Here is a 22984-nt window from a genome sequence, read left to right on the forward strand (position 1 = left end):
AGGGGGCCATAAGGAAGGATGGAAAGGGGGAAATACCATTTCCATCCCTCAGTCTCCTACTCTGGACCTCTAGGAAGCAAGTGGATTTAAATGGAGAGTTGTTTCCCCATAGGATGCAAAGGCTTGCAAACAGACCAGGCAAGTGCTTTTCAATGGGGAGTTTCCCCATAGGATGCAAAGGCATGCAGATGGACCAGGGAAGTAATTTTCAGTGGGCCGTTTCCCCCATAGGATGCAAAGGCTTGCAAATGGACCAGGGAAATGCTTTTCAGTGGGGAGTTTCCCCCATAGGAAGCTAAGACTTGCAAACGGACCAGGGAAGGAAAGGCTTGCAAACAGACTAGGCAAGTGCTTTTCAATGGGGAGTTTTTTCCAATAGGATAGGAAGCAAAGGCTTGCAAACAGACTGGAGGGGGAACGAATTCAATGGAGATTGGGGTGTCAGGCTTGCTTGCTATAGGACCTTTCTAAGCACTACTGCTGCGTTGACCCTTCTATAAGTCTACCCAAGGTTTAAGGGTCAATTTTGGGGCATAATTTTCTCGACTTATAGTCAAGTGTATACGGTAGTGTTCTCCTCAAAGTTTGTATGTTCTAATACAAGTGAAGCTTCTATGAAACACAGTATGGTACTTAATACTTTCCTTCTTTATTCACAGAAACAGGCAGCGACCTTTCTATGTTTGAGGCTTTGCGAGACACCATTTATTCTGAAGTCGCTACTTTGATATCACAAAATGAATCTCGTCCTCATTTTCTAATTGAGCTTTTTCATGAGCTACAGATGTTAAATACAGACTATTTGAGACAAAGAGCATTATATGCTTTACAGGTATTTTAAATGCCATGATTTTATTGTTGTCTTTATTGTCATTATTACTGCTACTGCTACTACTAAGTGAATGTTTTCACAGTATAATCTTAAGTGTTATATTAATAGGATATAGTGACCAGGCATGCCTCAGAAGACAATAAAAAAGAAGAATGTCCAAAACCACTGAGCTCAGCAGCGTGGGTAGGATCCAATTCAGAACTTACTCCCAGTGAAAGCCTTGCAACTACAGATGATGTAAGATTTTTTTACAATGTTGTTTATTGTATTGTAAATTTTAAAAAAAGTTTGTTATGAATATTTTACATTTCAACATAAAACACTTTAAATAATAAAACTTTTATTTATATCCCACTCTTCTGTAGCATGACAATCAGAGTGGCTTTACCCATAAATTTGATAACATCTAAAAACTGCACAGATATGAGGAATAATATTTGAATGTAAAAATACTTACTATAGTCAGTATTCCATAATTCTCAAGTGAGGATACTCTATAATAAGTATTTTGTATTAATTGACAGGATGCCCTGGTATTCTCTCATTCAGAGGGTCACCATAGATCAAAGCTGATTTGACAGCAGTTAACAATCATTAAGTGTTTCAGTTTATAAGAGTCTTGATGATCCATTCAGGATGAATTTTTTGGGTTCACAGTAGCATTTTCTTATTATTTTTACCTGTTAAGCAGTTCAGGATCCGTTTAAAATAACAACTTGTTCCTAAAGATCTATTGTCTCTTTGCAAGAGCTAGATTTTTCTTACTGTCTCCGGGCCTAGTACAAGGTGTTGGTTATCACCTTTAAAGCCCTAAATGGCTTGGGTCCACACTCAGGTCCCCTGGGAGGAATCTGCTGCAACCTTTAAAAACTAGACTGTCTGCAACCACCCAGATGACCTTTTCGACCATCTCTCTCAGATTATGGAATGGTCTGCCAGATGAGATCCGTCATACTACCACCCTAAATAGCTTTTAAAAAGCTGTTAAGATGGATCTCTTCTGGCAGGCCTTTCCTGAAAATATCCAGCCACCAAAAGAAGACCGAACTAGTTGACCTCTGATTGGCTACAGTTACTGTCTATCTGTTATTTGTTATTTTTGCTACTGTTTTTAAGTATGTTTTAATTGTAATTGGTTTAATTGTATTTTTTGGGGGGGATTGGGGGTTTATGTTATGGAATGTATATTTTAATGTTGTAAGTTGCTCCGGTTGCGTTGTGCAGAGGGGCGGGATAAAAATAAATTTTATTATTATTACTGTGTAAATATCACATATTTGCGGAAGACTGATCTCTTTTTTTTTGTAATAAATTTTCTGGAAAAGTACTCTTAGTAACCCAGTTTAAAAGTCATTACTAGCAAAGATTTGAAACTTCTGTATGTGATGCATATAAGAGGCTGAATAATTGGATTGATGTACACATGCTTGAAGATTGTCTGAATCCTTTAATTAAGGGCCTGGGTAATTGTTTAAGAAAAATGTGGAAAAGAGTTTGAGACTGGCTGGTTGCTTATGGAAGAACATATGCCAATTTATTTTATTGCATGATTTCAAGGAGACGTTCGAGAAGAATTTTGACGAAGGAGCCTGTAGACAGTGTGATAAAAATGATACAGAGAATGGCAGTATTATTTCTACATCTTCAAATTTTGAACCTTTTGCTAAAGATGATCTCGGTAAGCATAGATCTGGAAACTACAGGCACAGCTATTTGCTGTCAACCAGGATTTCACTGGTGTACTTGTTATTCTAACAATAACCAACTTTTTTTCCTTTCATTATATTTAATGTACAAATATCAATGTTTGAATTTTCATAACCTAATATTAATACAATGTAATATTAGTTTTTGTTGCCTTAATATAGGCAACACTGTGATTCACTTAGATCAGGTTCTGGCTCGGATGAGAGAGTATGAACGGATGAAAATGACAACTGAAAGCAACCTTGATTCTGAAGATGGATGTTGTGGTAATGTCCAGAGTGTTTCTTCTTCTAAGTTGGAAGGTATACATTTATTCATTTGTTGCTGTGTATCTCACATTCTTTCAAAGGAACATACAGATCCTTGTCAAGTAGTTTTCTAGGTAGATACTTTCTTGACCTGTTGCACCTTAATGCTTTCCTCTGGGCATATGTATTTGATGATGTATCTAAGCAGTTGGTATTTATATAGGTGATGTATTTGACTTTGTGTCTTTGAGTATGCTTTATGGCTACAATAAAATATAGTCTTTATATAATCAATTAACCAGATATTGTCGCCTATATTGAACAGCACATTTGTCAGCACTCATTTGGTTGTACTTTTCTTCTGTGCTGAAGGTTCAAATGCAGTTGAAAGTCCAGCACAGCCTGCTGAAGTACCTGATGTTCCTTGTCCTCGGATAGATACTCAGCAGCTTGACAGGCAGATTAAAGCTATAATGAAAGAGGTTATCCCATTCCTGAAGGTAATCAAAATTTCTCATTTCAGTAAGTAGAGATCAGAGTGAAAAGTTGAATTTTATTTTTTTTACAGAAAACTGCAGGCTTTAAACAACAACTCTCTTGACCTTGTCCCCTCCTGAAGCAATAACCATTTATTCCCAGAACATGAGACAGCTTCTCAGGACATGCACAATAAAAGATAACAACAACAGTGGTAGGGCATGATAAAAGCAGACTTCATATTTATCTACAGTCAGACTGGGGAGACATACACGCACACATCCACATGCACAGCGGTCAAACAAAATTGTAGATTTATTTTCTGTAAGAAGATAACACATGCCTGGAGAATCATTGGTGAAACTGCCAGATTCAATATTTGTACATAAGACCTAGTAAAATACTATGGTTCATGAGACATTCTTTATTTGGTAGCCTAAATTTAGCTGTTGGTCTTAGTTAAAGTGGACCCATTGAACCAATAGCTGAGTGGTAAGTCAGCAGTTATGTAAATTGCATTGATTCTCTGAGTCGTCTTTAGTTGGAACTAGCAGTTAGATATAGACTATTGAATAAAACAGTATGTTGCGGTGGTTTTTCCCCTGAAAGAATTCTTTTAAAGAGTAGGTAAAAAGGTAAAAGTATTCCCCACTGACAAGGTTGTTAAGGCATGTCCGATCATAGGGGTGGTGCTCATCTCCATTACTAAGCTAAAGAGCCAGCGTTGTCAGAGACTACTCTGTGATCATGTGGCCAGCATGACTGCACAGAATGTTCTTTACCTTCCCACCAAAGTGGTACCTGTTTATCTACTTGCATTTGCATGTTTTTGAACTGCTAGGTTGGCAGAAGCTGGGACTAGTGATGGGAGCTCACCACATCATGCAGTACTTGGGCCTTGAATTCCTAACCTGCCAATCTTACAATCAACAGAGTCAGTATCTTAACCGCTTGAGCCACTGCATTCCTGGAATCACTGGCTCAAGAGTAATGTACTTTAAAGTGTAATGTACTTTAATTTTCCCTAGGAGCACATGGATGAGGTATGTTCTACTCAGCTCTTGACTTCAGTAAGACGTATGGTGTTAACCCTTACTCAGCAAAATGATGAAAGCAAAGAATTTGTGAAGATATTTCATAAGCAACTTGGTAGCATATTGCAGGTCAGTACAAAAATTTGTATGTTACTCTTATTTTGCCTCAGAGACTGTGTGGTGTAGTGGTTCCAGTATTGGAGTAGAAGTCTGAGGGATGAAGGTTTAAATTACTGCTCAGTCTTGGAAACCTGCTGGGTGAGTTGGGCAAGTCACATTTTCAGCCAGCGGAAAGGAGCCAACTATGAATGGGTTAATGCCTATTACCACCCAGGCTAGGCAAAATAAAGCATTAATTAAAACAAACTTCTGTTGCTCCTCATCTCCTCCTGCCTCACCCAGGAAAGGTTGTATGTCTTTTCCAAAAAAAAGTCCTTATGCTTTAGTTCCCTGAATTCATAGTTTTCCCAGCTTTCTCCCTCCTTCCTTCATGCCTCTCAGGATGGGGAACATTAAAAACTAAATCTACTAAACCAGCTATGCTTCTCAGAGCTCTTCTGCTCAAGACATGTCTTTGTAATTCAGGTTGTGTGTGTAGTCTTAACTGCCTCCCCTGGGAGTCACAAAGATGTGAACATATGACAGCACCCCCTGTTTCAGTGGCTGCCTCCTCCAGAACTGCCCATGCTAAAGAATCTGTTGAATCTGTACTGAAATAGATCTTTCTTATGCCTCTGACCTTAAAACAGTTGAGGCACTGGAATCAGTTTCCATTCAGCAAGAATTAGAAATATAAGATTTAGCCTCTGAGGGGTTGCTGCTCCTGAATATTCAGAGGAGGCTAAATGGAAGAGAAGCTGACTCTGACATGGCTGCTTCCCCCCCCCCCCCCCCCCAATCCTTATCACAGCAGTCATAGTCCCAGTATCTCACCTATGCATGGAAGGAAAGGGATAAGTATTGCTCAAGGATTATGCAACCTGAACCCTGAGGCAATGGATTTTTTCAACCGTCCAGTTTTGGCTCTCATGGATTTTCTGGCTAGACAAGGAGATTTTCTTAAAGATCCAAATGAGAAGTGGGCAGTTGCAGCTCTTAATGCTCCCATGAGGCATCAGTCCTCTCTATCTGGGCCTTCTCTACAGCTCCCTGATATGTAGAGCAGCCATGCTCTGGGTTCAGGATATTTTCACCAGCCAAAATTTGGATGCAAAATCCCTGCACAGGCCACGTCTATAGATCTATAAATCCTTAGCTTTCATATCAGATGCCACCAGAGACTTATTATTATTCTCAGCTCACTCTATCTCTGCCTCCATAGTAGCAAGATGATCAGTCTGGCTGAAGCACTGAAATTTTGACATTTATAGAATCATAGAATCATTCAATTCAGAGCAAATATCGCATCTGTCCCCTATGTTGATAGTTTGCTTTTGGGGGAAGATGCTCTTAAATACATCTTCATAGAAACCAAAAATAATAATAAGACTATACCTTCTCTGCAAAGAAAACAGGCAAAATGACAAGTTCAGTAATCTTCTCAGTCTTTTTGTCCCTGTCACCTTATCTCCAGAATTTTTACATCTGCATGGGCAAGATCACAGTACTCTCAGTCCACAGCTGACCCTCCCCCCCTAAACTGGGAAATCAACCACCAAGAAATAAAAACACATTGTTCCACCAGAGAGGCCTTCATCAACACCTGGGAGGCCTCTCCTTCAAACTGGTGGGTGTTGTGAACTAAGGCTGCTCCATACAGTTTTACCAAACTCCAAGATACTGCTTTTTACACTCTTCACCATCAGAATCACACAAAAAACCTAGCCATTCAGCAGGCCACACCCCATCTCTTCAACCTGGGAACTGTGGAAGTGGTGGCTCGTTACAGACGGGCCATATAGTACGTGCAGAGTGCGTACTAGGGTTAGGAAGGGGCGGTGCTTCCGTACCCCCCTAACCCTAGTGCGTGCTCCGTGTGCACAAAATGGCGGTGGCCGTTCCACACAGCTGCCACCATGACGACATCACGACCGCACCACCTCTATACGGGGCGGCGTGGACATGATGTCGTTGCTCCGCGCCAGGGCGCTTAGTGTGCCCTTAGCGCGGAGCAGGAAGGAGCTCCATTTCGGCGCTCCTTCCTGGTTTGCGCTGCTGGGCGCAGCCTTCACACAGCTGCGCCCAGCGGCGCAAAGGAGAAAGGGGCCAAGCGGCCCCTTTCTCCTCCTCCCTGCCGCCGCGGGGTGTCCTTGGGGCTTGAAGCCCCAAGGACACCCCTTTCCAGGCTGCGGGGAAGCGGCCTTTTGCCACTTCCCCGCAGCCTGGAAAGCAGCGGATCGGGGCCTCAACGGCTGCCGGTCTAGCTGCTGAGGCCCCAATACACCGGGGAGAGGGGCGGGTGGAGACCACCCCAAACGGGCGGTCTGTAACCCGCCAATGCCTCCCAACAATTGCTTTAGTGGGTCCATCTGCTGTATCCAAAAGAGGGGGCTGAGCCTTTCTGTTCCTGCGTCTCAAATACATAAACACATTTGTAAAATACAGAAAATTCTGAATGGAATTCTTCAGGCTGTCCAGGAACATCTCTTCCCAGGGAATTTCCTCCTATCTGTGGAACATTTAGAATCTTTCTTTATTATACCTACAGCTACAGCCTTTTTTAAAAAAACTAATGCATCCCTAGAGAAATCTGCAGAGCAGTCATAGGCAGCTGCATCCCTGTTCCCTAAACATTATGAACTAGACAGTTTTTCCTCAGCCAGAGCCTCATTTAGTAGAAGCATTCCGTAACTAGTAGTACCACATTAAAACACACTATTGCCACCTCCCTCCCAAGTGAACATGCCTGCTTGTTCACTGAAGGACTTAATGTGAAGATCTGTTTTTGCCAAGGCGAAGGAGCCATCCAGACGCATTCTAGATGGGGGAGTTTTTTTGGACATGGGGAGTGTTTTCTATTCTTTCCTTTGTCTCCAAAGCAGGAGAAGGTAAAGACAGATAGAGGTTCATTTTAAATAATTTGATATCTTTTCTAGCCTGGGCTACAATAGAAATTAATCCAATAATAGATGGTTCCTTCTGCTTAGCAAGAGTGGACTTTCATGGTAAGATCTCCAAGTTGTCAGTCTCAATCTCAAAGCAAGGCAATGGCAAATGCGCTCTGAACAAATTTTGCCATGAAAACTCCATGATGGGCTTGTCTTGGGGTCACCATAATTCAGAAATGACTTGAAGACACAACAACAGTAGTTATGGTAAAGCCAGGACTTTGTTATTTTAATGTAGATTTTCAATTCTGTGGTGATATATAGTTTTATCACATCAGTGAGTCTGTTTGCACAGAATAAAAACTACCAAATTAAAGCAAGGATCTTTCTAAACTATAATTAACTTTTAAAATTAATAGGAAAATTGCTACAGCCTAAATATTTGTATAAATTGTTTTATTCATTCTTGTAAGTATAATTTGTAGCAGATACCTGACTTCAAGATGTCCTGTTCAGCCTTGAAGTATGATGATGTCAAGCATTTTAAATATGTTTCCTTTTAATGTATCATTTGGAATACCATCTCAGTGAATGCAAATACATTTTCTTTTTAAAAATTGTCCTAGTTTTATTAGTTCTGAATATAGTTTTATATTCTGATATAAAATAAATTAGAACTACAAGAGAGAATGTCAATAAGACTTATATAGGATTGTTTCGTGATTAGTATGTCTTCTCTATTTCTTCTTTAGACTTTTGAAAAGTTGGCTTCCTAATCCTTTTTGTTATAATCCATGTTTGGATGTTAATCACTCTTGGGTTTATGAGAGTGTATATGGTATTAGTGAAGAGAGTGTTAGACGTGAACTGGAAAAGATCCAAGTTCAGTATCATACTTGACCACAATACTCACTATATGACCTTAAGCAAGTCATTTAATTAATATCATGGTTGTGAGTACAATTATATAAACCCTATGTATGCCAACCTTAATTATTTGGGAGATAGGTGACAACTAAAGTAATAAAACATTTTTTTTCCACAGGATTCACTGGCAAAATTTGCTGGTAAGAAACTAAAGGACTGTGGAGAGGACCTTCTTGTAGAGATTTCTGAAGTCTTATTCAATGAACTAGCCTTCTTCAAACTCATGCAAGATCTGGATAACAATAGCCTTACTGTAAAGCAAAGATGTAAAAGGAAAATTGAAGCAGATGGAACAATGCAATCTTATGCCAAGGAGGTTAATATCATACTTTAAATATTATATATACACTTTAAATATATTCAAATTTAAATTAGAGTGGACTAAAGTGTATTTTGTATCATTTTAAATACTTTTTTTTTTAAAAAGAGACAGCTCTGCTGATTTGTCCAGCTCTGCTGATTTCACAGTAGAATTTGTAACTTGCCTAAATGAAGCTGCTATTGCTACTCTTGAGTTGATGTGTAAATTTTGATTGAGCAATCCACTGCATGGATATTATTCCTTCTTTCATATTTGCTGTGAAGGACAAAATTGGTCCATTCTAGCTCATCTTTTCTTCCAGTTTATGGATCAAAACTTCCATAATCCCTGACCTTTTCCCATGATGTGGCTGATGGGAGTTGTAATCAAAAACACTGAGAAGGCAGTAAGCTAATCACATTGAATACTTTAAAATTAGACCTACACATTTGTTTACATTCTGCTTACTGATGGATGTTTTTAACTGATACTTTAAGAGCATGGGAATATATATATAGTTTTCAGAAATTTGTCCTTGGGTTTTGGGAACACTCGTGTCTCTTTGTTCTTTATCATCAGTTGGAAGAAACCTCAAGGGCCATCCAGTCCAACCCCCTGCCATGTAGGAACTCACAATCAGAGCACACCTGACAGATAGCCATTCAGCCTCTGTTTAAAGACCTCCAAAGAAGGAGTCTCCACACTCTCTGAGGGAGTGTGTTCCACTGTCAAATAGCTCTCACTGTCAGGAAGTTCTTCCTAATGTTGAGGTGGAATCTTGGCTGTTGTTCGTCCCACTGGCATAGGATATAACACACACCACAAAAAACCCCATCTTCAGTGCTTGTAGTTGGGACAAATCTGGAAACAAGCAAGATGATTGTATTTACAACGTTAAGGACTCACCTCACTCTCTACAAATTATTCCTATTTTAAGTTCATTCCAATACAACAGATTAGTAGAAATACATTTACCTTGATATAAACAGCAGCATATGAACAACATAAAGAAACAAGGGCTGATCTCCCATTACTAGAAATCAAATTGATTTCTTTATTATCTCTGGCTTATCTAGCAGCTGATTGTATACTTGATTTTGTATTGAAACACATCTTTTTCTATTTTGCTGTCTAGTCTAAAAGAGCACTGGAAGGAGGAGCTTGTTCATCTATGGAAGATATTGATGAAGATAAAGTAAGTTTTCCTTTATGGAAAAAATAAAGACCCTATATTTTAATAGATTTGCAACAAAAGGTAATTTAAACATAATGAATAGCAATTTGTTCAGAAGTGATCATTTTAATGTTAAGGAAACACTTTTTCCCTAATGCATGATAGTAAGGCTTGGAAAGTAATTCAGCAGGATATGTAATAAATTGTAATAAATTGTATTGTAGTCCACCAGAAATATTAAAGCCATTATTATTATTATTATTATTAACATTAACTTTATTTATAAAGCGCCGTAAATCTACACGGCGCTGTACAAAACCAATTAAAATCAAGAATATAAAAGCCTGCCTATGGCGTACAATCTTTACCCACTCAGTGCATTATGCACAATGAGCAGAAACTGATTCTCTTATTTTTCTTCCTTTTAAAAGGAGAATCAAGTGAAGCATCAAGGAAACTGGATTTTATTTTGTTCCTAATAGCAGTCAACAAGATCCCTTTTGGGCATTAAGTTGTTGGGAAGCATCTTCCAAAGGAAAACAGTTTAGGAGTTTTCATTCATATTCCAATGTTTGTTAGCCCCCCCCCCCCCCCGCAGCCTTAATGAAGTTCTAAATTATGTCTATAGACAAATACAGTTATAACAAAATAGTTAGGTTCTAACAATGCTGTAGAATGTGCATTTCATGATTCATTCACAGAAGACAAAATGTACATAGAATATGTTTTTTTGTTATGTCTAGGACAAAGATGAAACTGAAACTATTAAGCAAGCTCATGAATCAGCAATATTCAATAATAGAGGAGTGCCAAGAAGTATAAGATCAGATGCTTCAGACCAGGAAGAAGAAGATAATGAAAGTTGTCCAGTGTCCATAAGTAAGTAGTTTTCATTGCTTTGATTGCAGCTTGATGCAGTAAAGTTTCTGTCATAACTTTCCATATTTATTTCATTAGAATGAGATTAAAAATTAATAATTTACAGATTAGGAAATATATTTAATAATAAATACAAATGCACTAATTAATTTTGCTTTCTGGGGTGATAGCTGGTTTTATCGACCAATACACACACACTGCTTTATTTGCATTTAAAATCTATTTCACTTACCTTAGGCTTGTCTAAAGCAGAAACCCAGGCTCTTACTAATTATGGAAGTGGAGAAGATGAAAATGAAGATGAAGAAATAGATGAATTTGAAGAAGGGCCTGTAGATGTCCAGACTTCCCTCCAAGCAAACAATGAAACTACAGCTGAAAATGAACAGGAGCAGGTAGTGACAGAATGACAACATTGGAGAATATTGGTTCTTTGGGGCTGACAGTGGCTTGGAAAGATTTATTAAATGAGTTGGTCTGCATAATGCTTCTAGACCTGGAGAAAGGTGATAAAAGTGCCTCTAAAATCTGAAATGGGTAAACAAGCTTTTTAAGACTAGTTTTTCAAACTATGATGACTGGAGAAGGGAATGTCTTTATTAATCAGTATTAAGATAATATATAAGAAACAAAGGTCGGATGCAACTGCATACATTTTGTTACTAAAGTAGACATTGTTGGATAACTAATGCTAATAGTGTTTTTTATTCTAGATATTTTGATTTGTATTGACCAGATAACTTAGCTATTCTTCATGCAGAAAGCATCATAGCACTATCTGCATAATAAAATTAAAATTTAGTAGAAATTTGTATACTTTTACTGTTTTGATTGGTTTAAATAATTTCTTTCCAGGTTTCAGAATCCAAATCTGAAAATTCAAATTATTGCCAGATTGTACCTTCTGAGCAAGAAACTGTGGCTAAAGGTAGCATAATGCATTTTTTTAAAGAATAGACTGATTTTCGGTGTATTGTTTATTATATAAAGAACAAAGGAAAGTTTGTGGATATACTCAGTTGTATTGTAGTTGTTAGATAGGTTTTCCAGAGCTGTTATAGTTACAATGTCTTGTCCTCTAAATACAGGATTGTACTAATTTGAAAACTATTTCTTTAGTCGGTTCTAACTAGCAAGTTAGTTCCTGTTTGACCTAGTATAGAAGTTGCTGTTCTTGAGATGATTTTAATTAATACTTTATGCTGATAAACACCATAAATTACCCAGTTCATATCTCTGTTTTCTCAAATCTTGTTAGATGTAACTATTTTTTTCTAAACTATTTAGCAATTAATTAAAACTTGAAAACATAAGCATTGTTCAGTTCAGGACACCACAATTAAAAAAGGACATTGAGAAACTGGAGCGTGTCCAAAGGAGGGCAACTAAAATGATGAAGGGTCTGGAAACCATGCCCTACAAGGAACGACTTAGGGAGCTGGAGGTGTTTAACCTGGAGAAAAGAAGGTTAAGAGGTGATATGATAGCCCTGTTTAAATATTTGAAGGGATGTCATATTGAGGAGGGAGCAAGCTTGTTTTCTGCTGCTCGAGAGAACAGGACCCGGAGCAATGGATGCAAGCTGCAGGAAAAGAGATTCCACCTCAACATTAGGAGGAACTTCCTGACAGTCAGGGCTGTTTGACAGTGGAACACACTCCCTTGGAGTGTAATGGAGTCTCCTTCTTTGGAGGTCTTTAAGCAGAGGCTGGATGGCCATCTGTCAGGTATCTTTGATTGAGATTTCCTGCATGGCAGAATGGGGTTGGACTGGATGGCCCTTGTAGTCTCTTACAACTCTACGATTCTATGATTCTATGATTCACATGATCAACACTTGGACAATGCCTTTAAAATGTAGGATGATTAATACTATAATCACTAACTGTGGAAGATGGAGTAAAAAGACTTAATTTTTTATTATGATCAAATAATTTGGGTTTGGATTACCTGACTAAGATATAGCCTTCCAAAAATGGCTCACCGCCTATCCTGGCCAGGTACATGTTGTGTAAAATACTTTATTTATATACAGATTGTCCAAGGACTACTGCCTTTGTTGCAAGTTTTTAGTGGAGCACACACAACTGTTGGCTTAATGTTGTAATCATATGACCATTTATCTGGCCATAAACTCAATTGAAATTAGGGTGCTTTATTTTTGGATAGATACATTTAGGATAACAGTGTAAGATGTTTTGCTTATCTGAGCTTTCTCTGGAGGAGCAATCTATAAACCACTCATCAACTGGATAGGCAGGAGTCTAAATTATTTTCCATCTGTTTGGTCCTTCCCCTTGCCCATCAGTTTTTTATTTCATTCCTTGCCAGCTGGACGCACACTCTCTTAGCTTAATCAAAGGCATTGCTAATTAGTTAAAAATAAGAGAAAAATGGAGATTGATCCTAAAAAGAGAAAGGTAGTAGTTGAGGAGATTGGGAAGCAAATGCTGTGATGGTTCCAGGTAAAAACAAAGGGGAAAAAAACCAAATTGCAGCTATAGAACAGATATGTCAGAATCAGATTCAGAGGTTTATTCCATCTTTTTCATGATATTGAAGAGCAAATGAGTTGGTACTGCCTTGTAGTTGATTAAAAATTCTTGAACAACTTTGTAAAATATTTGAGGTTCAAAATGGAAACATTAGGAAACCCCATCCAGTGAGTGGCTGCACAAAAAAAGTAGTATAGTTGTTAATCTTACATTGTTAGGTTAGGTCATTGTGGCAAGGCTATAGAGGGAAACTGATGGGAAAAGGAAGGGAGCAAATAGATGTAACTGAAAAAGAATTTAGATTCTTGCCTATCCAGCTGCTGTGTGGGGAATAACCCATTGGTTTGTGGATTGCTCCTCCTCGCATCCAATAATGACCCTTCACAGTAAATACCAATGTTTCTATTTAGCATGCTATTTTTAAACAGTGGTGACTCTTCATCAGGCCTTCTGAAGTGTCTTTTCCACTTCAGAACTACTGTGTTAGTATTACTTGGTCTGTCCTGTACTCGTTCCAAGTAATCCCAAACACCCCAAGTACCTTTGCAGGCTTGTAGTAAACTTCTGTTGTCTATTTTTAGGTGATCAGGATTTGACTGCTTTTGTGCCTCAATATCTTAATATAATGGAAGATAAACAGCCCTTAGCTGTTAATAGTTCTGAGGATCTTAATCCAAGCACTATATTAACGGAAGAACAAGACTCATCGTTAGCAGAAAATGAAAGTCATATGTTAGGCACTGTCTCTGGAGAAACCAAATCTTCATCAGGAACTCCTGAAAGCTCTGTGGTTGGCAGTCCTGATACAGAGTCTCCTGTACTGGTGAATGAATATGTACGTATTGCTACAGATGAGGTACAGTTGTTCATCTTCCTTTAAATACTAAATTTCTGAAATTGTGCAGGAACCGTCTAATTAAAAAGATTGTATGTACAGCGCTATGTAAATTTACAGCGCTTTATAAATAAAGGTTAATAATATTAATAAGAAGAAGTTTGATTGGAACCTGGTCAGTGTTTAGTTCAATTGGTTTCGCAGATCTGTTTTGCTTAGCGTGCCCGTCTTAAGACTTTGGTTCTATTGGAAGCTTTTTCCTAAGTTCTCTTCCTAACTAGAATGTAATGGAAACCTAAATATTTTTCCCCATTTTGTTCAAAAGCCATACTTCCACAGTAGCTGCTGTCTTCATTCACTTCTGTCTGAGCAAGATCTTTTCCCCAGACCATTGCCTTTATGTGTTCTCAGGAGAGGAGACTTTCCATTTGGGACATTGTACTTTCGAAATTAATAATGTTAAGTATGGTCTAAATTACATCATTTGGCAGATCCTGTAAATTTTAGTGATTTGTATCCCAGCTCTCCCATCAAAATTAATACATATTACAAGTGCTCAGTATTGGCTATGTTAGTCTATGAGAACCTAGTCTTAAAACATATTTTGTCAACAGGAAACAGGTTCTGGAAACATCAGTCAGAAATCTGATGAAGATGACTTTGTGAAAGTTGAAGATGTGCCTCTTAAACTTGCAGTCTATTCTGAGGTACATTGCTTGAAAATTAGTATGATTGAAAACGTACAGAGCAAAATATTTTATTTTTAAAAGTATCATACATAGGAAGTGGTTTTAAGAATTTTCAGTTGTGATAACTAGTCTAAATTTATCCATTTCCAGGAAGATCTCATGAAAAAAATGGTGGCAGAGGCTCAGACCAACAATATCACTTCAGAAATACTAGTCGGTGCAGCAAGTCATGATGAAGAATTAGCAGGAGATCCTCAAATCCTGAAAGAACCTGGTGAGGTTCTTTAATCTCCTTACTTATGTCTGTTCTACCAAATTTGACTCAGCTAGTTTACTTAATCCAGGTTGTATATTCTAGTGAACATGGAAACATTGAGAACAAGATCTGGCCACTTCCTTTTATTATCTGAACGCTTAACATTTTGAGTGTTAATTGGAACAAGAGGATTGTTGACATCAATATTTTACTAATTTTAGTTTGTTGGATTTGTGATTCAGTGAACTGATTTAGCCATGCAGATGAAAGCCAATGTGATACACATGTATTATTCCCATTTCATTCCCTACTATTGCCTGGTAGATGCAGGATCATGAATGCACCCACAGATGCTTTCCCATTTATTTCAGTGGAAGCAACATATGTTTGTAGTTCTTTGCATACAGATGTTTTCTACCTGTATTTAAATATATGGGAAAGGGTGACCAAGAGCTCCATGTATGTCAGGGTACATGTATGGCCCTGAACCAGTCATGTCATTGCTGCCTAGAGTCTGTAAAAATTAGATGGAATCTTTGGCCAAATTATTTTAAAGACAAATATATTTCTTATCATTGCTAAACAATTAATATGTTCTGTTCTTTTTCCAGAAACTGTTGGAGCCCAAAGTGCATGAAAAATAATTTCAAGAGCAACTTCTTGCCCTAATTAAATTACAAATGCATATAGTAATTTGCAACTAAACTTCATGTGTTGTAATCTGTATAAAAATGTAAATTAGTTTTTCATACACTGCCTTTTAGAATAGGCACACTAACTTTGGCCCATAAAACTCTTTAAACGGCTAAAACTGAGCTTTCAGTCTGGCTGCACAGTTCTTTGGTGTCTTGTCTTTTTTATTTGATTGTGACTTTAGCAATTTTAAAATGTAGTTTTAAATAAAAGTTGACTTGTACATAGGTGTGTTTTGAATTATGCTATATGAAGAGTCAAGTTTTATAAATTCAAGGAAACCCATAGTATTGAATTTTTTTTTTTACTTTATTTAATTAGGTGAAGTGTAGCATTTGTTTTCACAGGAATACTGTGGCTTTCTAAATAATGTGTTGGATGCATAGGTGCTCTCCTTTATGCATATGGTGTCTTCCAGTCTTGGGAATCTCTATTTTATACCCCAGGCTAAAGCTCCATTTGAAATAATTGATTCAAAGTCCAAAGTTGTTCCTCCCACCCTCCCACTTCTCATTAGGAGAAGAATATGTACTGTATGGTGTTAGCCTTTCATAACACAGTGTGAATTCTTGGCCAAACTCTTTTGTATGCAGAAGAAGAACTAGTGTCTATTTTCTTTTTATTCATAGCTGTATTGAAGTGACCGCAGATTTCCAATCAAACAGTCCAGAAAATATAGTGTGAATCAGCATGAATGGGACAAAACCAAATAAGAACAGCTTTACTTTTGCACCATTCTTTTTGAATCTCCCTGTATTTAAGACAAGGTTTTGCCTTTGTCACAGTTCAGAATTTGACATGTATAAACAGTTTGATTTCCTCCCCCTTCCCAAACAAACAAACAAAAAAAAATTGCAATATTAAATTATGCTCATATTTAATGTGCATTACATATTGAGTGGAGCAGGAATAACCTGTGGAAATACATGCCTTTTCATGTGTTGTTTGAGACTGAATTAATACAGAAGTTATAATAATTTGAACATTACAATCACGGGCCAAAATACAGTAACAGCAAACCAGAAGACCTATAAGCAATGTAAAAATGTCAGATTGCCATGAAAAAGTACTACTGATGTTTACAAATATTATATCTGCTAAAAATCTGTCCTTGGAACATATTTCTGGGAATTGATTGCTCAGAGAGCGTGAGATCTGGCCCTGAGCTCTTAAGAGGAAGGCTGGAGTACTGATCAAATAATATGTGCTAACAGTTAAACCCTTCATTGCAGTAGCTGCGTCATTTGCCCTAATGATAGAAGTTCATAGGTATCACTTCAAAAATTATGCAAAAATACCTGACAGATGTGAATGAATGGACATTTAACCTATTGTGGAGTTTTGTAACTCCATTATGCATTTTTATTCTCTGATAATCTGATATGAAGTATCTTTATGGGGCAATACATGCTGTGTCCCTTCAGTTTGCTTTGTGTGTGGCGGGGAGGGCTTGGTTAAAGTAGACAGTAGATTTCCCTAACCTGACTGCCCAGAAATGTTGGGCAGCAACTCCCATCTCACCCTGGGAGCTGACGAGAGGAACTGGACAGTAGGTTTCCCTACTGTCCATACATCTCCAAGGCAAATTCACTTGAATGTATTGTTATCGGTTAGTTTCATATAGACAGTTTCTACCTTGCCCTTTTGCTAGTTTGGGGAACTTATTGGCTTATGTACCAGTGTGAATTGTAGCCTTTGAGCCAACAATTTGGCACAGCTTTGCCCTTAAGCTACACAAGGGACAGATCTACCACAAGGTCTGTCAAAAAAGAATTATTCTCCTATGAATGCTGACCTTCTTAGGTATAAAGCTGGAGCTGTTGCAACAAGGGAGTTGTGTGCTCCCTGTTAGCAGTCCTCGTTCACAATCTGGCTGCAGCTCTCTGCATCAGTTGAAGTTTCTGAACACTCTTCAAAGGCAATTCTATTTAGCATGTTATAGCAATCCAAAAAGGATTTAACTAAGAGATGTGTTACCATGGCCACATCTGACGTCTGAAAGAACAGGCACAGCTGGTGCTTAAAACTTAACTGAGAGAGTCCTGAGCAATGCTGAAACCTGGACTTAAGGCTCAGGGTTGAATCCAGGAATACACCTCAAGCTGTGAACCTGTGTTTCCAAGGGGAGTGTAGCTGCATCGAGCACCAACTAAATCCCTGTTCCAGATCTGTCCTTTAACTGACCAGGAATAACTTGGTCTTGTCTGGATTGACCTTCCACTTCATCCATTCACTACTATGATAAGCACAGTTTAGAACCAAGACATCTTACTTGGATTGATGTGGAGTGATATAGCTGAGTGTCATTCACATCCTGATGGTATTGGAACCCAAAACTTGGACATCTACATGCGGTTTTATTTATTCGTTAAATAGCATGGGGCACAAAACAGAACACTGGAAGCCCCCACAGAACAATGGACAAGAGTCAAAACGGGTCTCCAGTGTCATCACCTGCATTTCCCCCCTCCAGGAAGAATGTAACCACTGTAAAAACAATGCCTCCAAGCCCCATCCCGACAAGTATTCTAGAAGTAACCATGGTTGATGACATTGACATTGACAGCAGCCAAGAGATCCAGCAGAACCAACAGGGTCACAGTCCTCCTGCCCCGTTCTGGCATAGATTATCCACCATGGTGCCCATTGCCAAGCCAGAAACCAGATTAAATGGGTCTAGATAATACTTCTAATTCAGAAATCCTGTAGCTGGGCAAAATTTGCTTCAAACTGAATATTAGAACTGCTCTCTCTTTTACTAAGCTGGGGAGCCAGAATTATGGAGACAACTCTTGGTCCTGTGGCCATCTGTTAACATTGAGGTGCATGGAATGCTGTTACCTTTCCAAAGTGGTACATATTTATCTACTTGCACTATTTACATGCTTTTGAACTGCTAGGTTGGGAGAAGCTGGGACTGTGACTGGAGCTCACCCATCATGTGGCACTTGGGTCTTGAACTGCTGACCTTGCGATTGTCAGAGAGTAGCATTTTAACTGCTGAGCCACCATGTCCCTTTGAAATTTGTGGGAATTTTAATGGGGAGAGAGACTATACTCAGTGCCATGTGTTGCAGTCTGCCATCTTTGACATAACAAAAGCAATATTTTCATATTATCCATCACATTATTGAAACCCATCTTGACTTTCCATATGGTGATCATGCTTAAAGATCACAGGTCTAATTCATGCTCCAGCCCTAGGCAGGCTTATTTGACATTTGGAATTAATGCGCCCCACCAGCAGTATAGTGGTTTGAGCATTGACTACAGCTCTGGAGAACAGGGTCCCAAATCCCCACTTCCCCATGAAAACTCACTGGGTGACCTTGGGCAAGTCTATCCCAGTTTCAGAGGAGAAGAAAAAAAAAAAAAAAACAACCTCTAAACACATCTTGCCAAGGAAAACTCCACAATAGGTTTTGTCAAGTCAGATACAACAAAGACACACAACAACAAAGTCCAGGAACTGGATGGGGCTTGAAATGTCCTCACATCTTCATTTTGCTTTATATTCTGCCACACCTACTGAAAACGACATTGAAAAAGATGCCTTTGATCTACCCAAACAATGCCTGACTCTCTTGACTACTTTCATAAATAAATTAGTTCTTTTTTTTTTTTTATTGCTTCATGAAACTGAGACAGGGTTTTGTCATATGTCTTCCTTGGAGCTGATGCATCAGAAATACCAAAAATTATTAAGGTAATTAATCCCAAGTATAAATCTTGGCACCAAATAGAGATTAGAATGTATTTAGAATGAAATTCAAACTGGCGCCCAGGCATGAACTTATTTGCCCAACCATTCTAAATTACTCCTGTGAGTTTGGCTGATGCAAAGTTTTATATATATATATTTGGACGTTCTAAATACTGTACCTGAAGGCATGAGATCCTGTTTTGGCGGGGGTCAGGCCTGATAATACCATACTGTAAATATGTACTTGCTATACTTTGAAAGAGAGACTAGCAGGAATGTTGTTGTAGGCTATATTCTAAGGCAATGGCAAATCACCTTTGAATATCCTTCCCTAAGAAAGCCCTGTACAATTCATGGGGTCATCATAGGTCAACAAGTGCAAGAAAGCACCGAATGCTACTACGGTTTATCCATGTACCTTCAAGTTGTGTTTCTGACTATTGGTAACCCTGAGGTGAATCTATCATGGGGTTTTCTTGGCAAGATTTGTTCAGAGGAAGTTTGGCCTTGCCTTCCCCTGAGGCCAAGGCATGTAACATGCCAAAGTCACCCAGTGGTTTCATGGCCCAAGCTGGGAATTGAACCCTGATCTCCAAAGTCATAGCCCAACACTCAAACCACTTTTGCCACCACTGGCTCTCTATGCCACTTTAGTGTAATTTGGATAAAGGCAATTATAAACATTCAGCAAAAGTCCTTTTCTGATTATCTCCCCACATCCTCCAGCCAGCATGCTGGTTGGCATGATGGCAAGGGATCTGGGAGTTGTCCAAGCTTGGCTGGCTCTAATTTATAGTTGAGAAAATCGCCAAGGCCGTGATTCCCAAAATGGGTGGCCATGCCCTCCTGGGGGCCAGTGGAAAAGATTCAAGGGTTGTAAGAGGGAAGGTGGGTGGCGGGGAGATGGGGGGCTTCAGTCAAAGTATGATATGCCAGAAAGACAAGGGAAACCAGCAGCTTTTAGGGCCATGGTGGGGTTGAGGTTATATGAATGTCTTTTTCAAGGTCCCTTAAAACCACTGCCTAGCTCCATGTCATTTGTGTGGCGGTGTTTCCTGCCTCTTCACCTCCCCACATGAACTCACTCCCATAGAGTATCCTTCACTAATAATGTGGCTGGAAATTTTTGAGAGGCTTGGACATAAGACATTGCTTCTGTGGCTTGGAGCAACACCATTTGAGGACAGACTGACTGACTGGAGCAAGGTTAGAGCACATGTTGGGGGGGAAAGTGGTGGCAAAAAAGGAGCTTTCACACTTGGGACCCTGCTTAAGCTTTGTGACGGACTGGGAGGTTTGATCTGCGCTGCTAATCCGGCTTTCTCTCATCAGATGGACCAAGAAGAAGTAGGTAGCAGAGGAATCAATGGGGTCTTTTGTGTTGGGCCCATGTGAACACATTGAAGCTGTGTGAAGAAGGCATGTCTCTGGGGAAAGGGGGGAGAGATATCTCAGATCAATTCTTGGAAAGAGTCCTTTGCCTTGGAATGACTCTTGTAATTAAAATATTTCCCATTCCCCATCCATATGTCTCCAGTCCAGAACTTGTGGCCTCTGTAAACAAACAGACAAAGGACCAGCTCAAATTGCTCATTTGACTACATTGAAGCATGTCATAGAGCGAGAAATGGACAAAAATAACGCTAATGTTGGCCACTTCTTGAAGAGTCTCTGTTCAAAATCCTGATTCAGTATTTAAAAAAGATTTTTATTTCCTCAAGTGATAGTGAAGTAAATTGGCAGAAAAAGTCAATAAAAAAGCCAGAACAAATAGAAGGGCAGATAAGAAGATAAGATCGAGTCAGGAGGAATAGATTAAGAAGGGTAAAATAAGAACAGCATAAGAGAGTTAATAAACTTAAAGAGGTACCATGTGAAGTGGGCCCAGTTAGTCAGGCTGGAATGGCAGCAAAATTGCCAACAGATGCTTCAATCCACCATGTTGGGAGGGTGGATTCTAAGTAGAATGGAGATGCTCTGTTTAGGCAAGCTGCTGTCCATTCAGAGAATTCCTCTCCTATTTACAAATGGCAGTGGCTAAGACTACACTTGTGATTCCGCTAGACACAGAGAGGCCAGAGCCGCAGAAACAGACACAGCAGCAGGATCATTATCAGAAACCAGTAATGGAACAAATAGCTGAACAACATCAAAGAAATGTATAACAGGCATGTCTGAGATGCAGGGAATTATTACCATACTCTGAGTCAGCATATTCCATGGTAAGAGCTGTTTGGCCGTGGGATATGCTGCCTTGGAGTGTGGTGGAGTCTCCTTTGGAGGTTTTTAAACAGAGATTGGATGGCCATCTGTCTAGAGTCCTTTGATTGTGTTTCCCTGCATGGCAGGGTTTTGAATTGGATGGCCCTTGGGGACTCTTCCATTTCTATGATTCTCTGATTAAGGAGATGGTGGATAAAACAAAGAAGAGAAAGCCTTCAGGCTTATATGAATTTGCAACAGTCAGTTTTTAAAAGATCCATAGGTGAACTGAATTCATTGGCATAACATATTAATTTAAATTAATTTCAACCAAATGAATTCAAACTTAATTAATGTAATTCTTTTTTTTTTAAAGCAAGGCTACCTAGCAGGTAGCAGCAGCAGGTTTAATTAATTTAGCACAGCTGCATAACTCAAATACACAAATTGTAGCAATGGATTCAGAAAGTCATCATGATCAAATTCAGTCTTCTCATAAGCAAACATAGAGTGAGGTAACATTGACAAGAGTGATGAACATGGGAAATATCTATCTCTAAAAATGGACAAGAAACAGTTCACAAAAGGATTTAAATTCAGATTCAGAGGAGGAACATTTCAGTTGTGAAGGGAAGATTCAGATGACATACAGATTAATAGTGAGGATGAGCAATTTTCAGATGCAGAGATAGATGCAGAAAGAAATTCTAACATTATTTGAGGTTCAGGATTTTAGCAGTCTTCTAAAGAAAATGATCACAACATTGGGTTTAGAAGATAAGCAAAGGATGGGTCGGCATGATAACAATCCTTCTGTTAAAGAGTGCATTGATAAAAACAGGGTTTCTAGCATTTGAAAGAAACTAAACCCTAAAAATATTGAACTACCAATGCTTGAGGCCTTTAAAAATTCCATAGACATAGAATGGGAGACTGATCAGTACTAAAAGGCTTTTGTGATACAGGCAAAAACTCTGGTGGAAGTTAAGAACAATGCAGTTGGTAGGCCTTGGCGCACACACACCCATCTGCTCCCTGGGCATCCCTTGCCTGGCAGGCAGGGCCAAGGTTGGTGGCACCTGCACTGTGGGGCACGGGAGAGGGAGGCAGTCCCACAACCAGATCGGCCGGCAGTCCCACATCGAGGGCACCACAGGCACCTTGCACCCTTCTCTTGGCAGGATCCCTTACCTGCCTGAGCCCTCCAGTGCCTGCAAAACCTCCCTTGGGGTGACAGACATCTACCTGGTTGGCCTGGTGCTGCCCGCTGGACCTAGTAGTCCTCCTCCTCCCACAGGCATGACAGAAACAACTAGAGATGTCTCATTTGAATGTTGGGGAAATAATTAGCTCGAAATTTATTTTTTTATTTATTTCAAGGATTTATATCCTGCCTTTCCCACACAATGGGACTGTGGAGGCATGTGAAATGTGGGACCTTTTTACACCTATTTATATGAGTATTAACTACAAGAGTCTTGAGTTCTGAGTAAATAATGAGTTTTTATTTAGAAATATGCAAGGGAACACTCAAAGAGGCAAGAA

General features: G+C 39.0%; 1 protein-coding gene across 3 annotated transcripts in view; it reads left to right on the top strand.

Moving 5' to 3' along the window:
* Positions 1-15757, top strand: part of LOC121930779 (pericentriolar material 1 protein-like) — a 70603-nt gene extending 54846 nt beyond the window's left edge. Inside the window, exons 12-26 of one of the 3 annotated variants that reach the window (XM_042467627.1) lie at positions 660-832; positions 941-1069; positions 2390-2510; positions 2701-2841; positions 3160-3287; positions 4293-4427; positions 8331-8528; positions 9649-9708; positions 10431-10566; positions 10804-10961; positions 11422-11494; positions 13709-13917; positions 14511-14603; positions 14736-14859; positions 15453-15757. In XM_042467627.1, the coding sequence (XP_042323561.1) occupies positions 660-832; positions 941-1069; positions 2390-2510; positions 2701-2841; positions 3160-3287; positions 4293-4427; positions 8331-8528; positions 9649-9708; positions 10431-10566; positions 10804-10961; positions 11422-11494; positions 13709-13917; positions 14511-14603; positions 14736-14859; positions 15453-15478 (1904 nt within the window). In that variant the 3' untranslated portion in view covers positions 15479-15757. Of the gene's footprint in view, positions 1-659; positions 833-940; positions 1070-2389; positions 2511-2700; positions 2842-3159; positions 3288-4292; positions 4428-8330; positions 8529-9648; positions 9709-10430; positions 10567-10803; positions 10962-11421; positions 11495-13642; positions 13918-14510; positions 14604-14735; positions 14860-15452 lie in introns of all 3 variants that reach the window. The other 2 variants (XM_042467630.1, XM_042467629.1) reach the window with 2 other exon arrangements.
* The last annotated feature ends 7227 nt before the right edge of the window (positions 15758-22984 follow it).

The sequence above is a fragment of the Sceloporus undulatus genome, chromosome 5, assembly GCF_019175285.1.
Source record: "Sceloporus undulatus isolate JIND9_A2432 ecotype Alabama chromosome 5, SceUnd_v1.1, whole genome shotgun sequence".
Lineage (NCBI taxonomy): Eukaryota > Metazoa > Chordata > Lepidosauria > Squamata > Phrynosomatidae > Sceloporus > Sceloporus undulatus.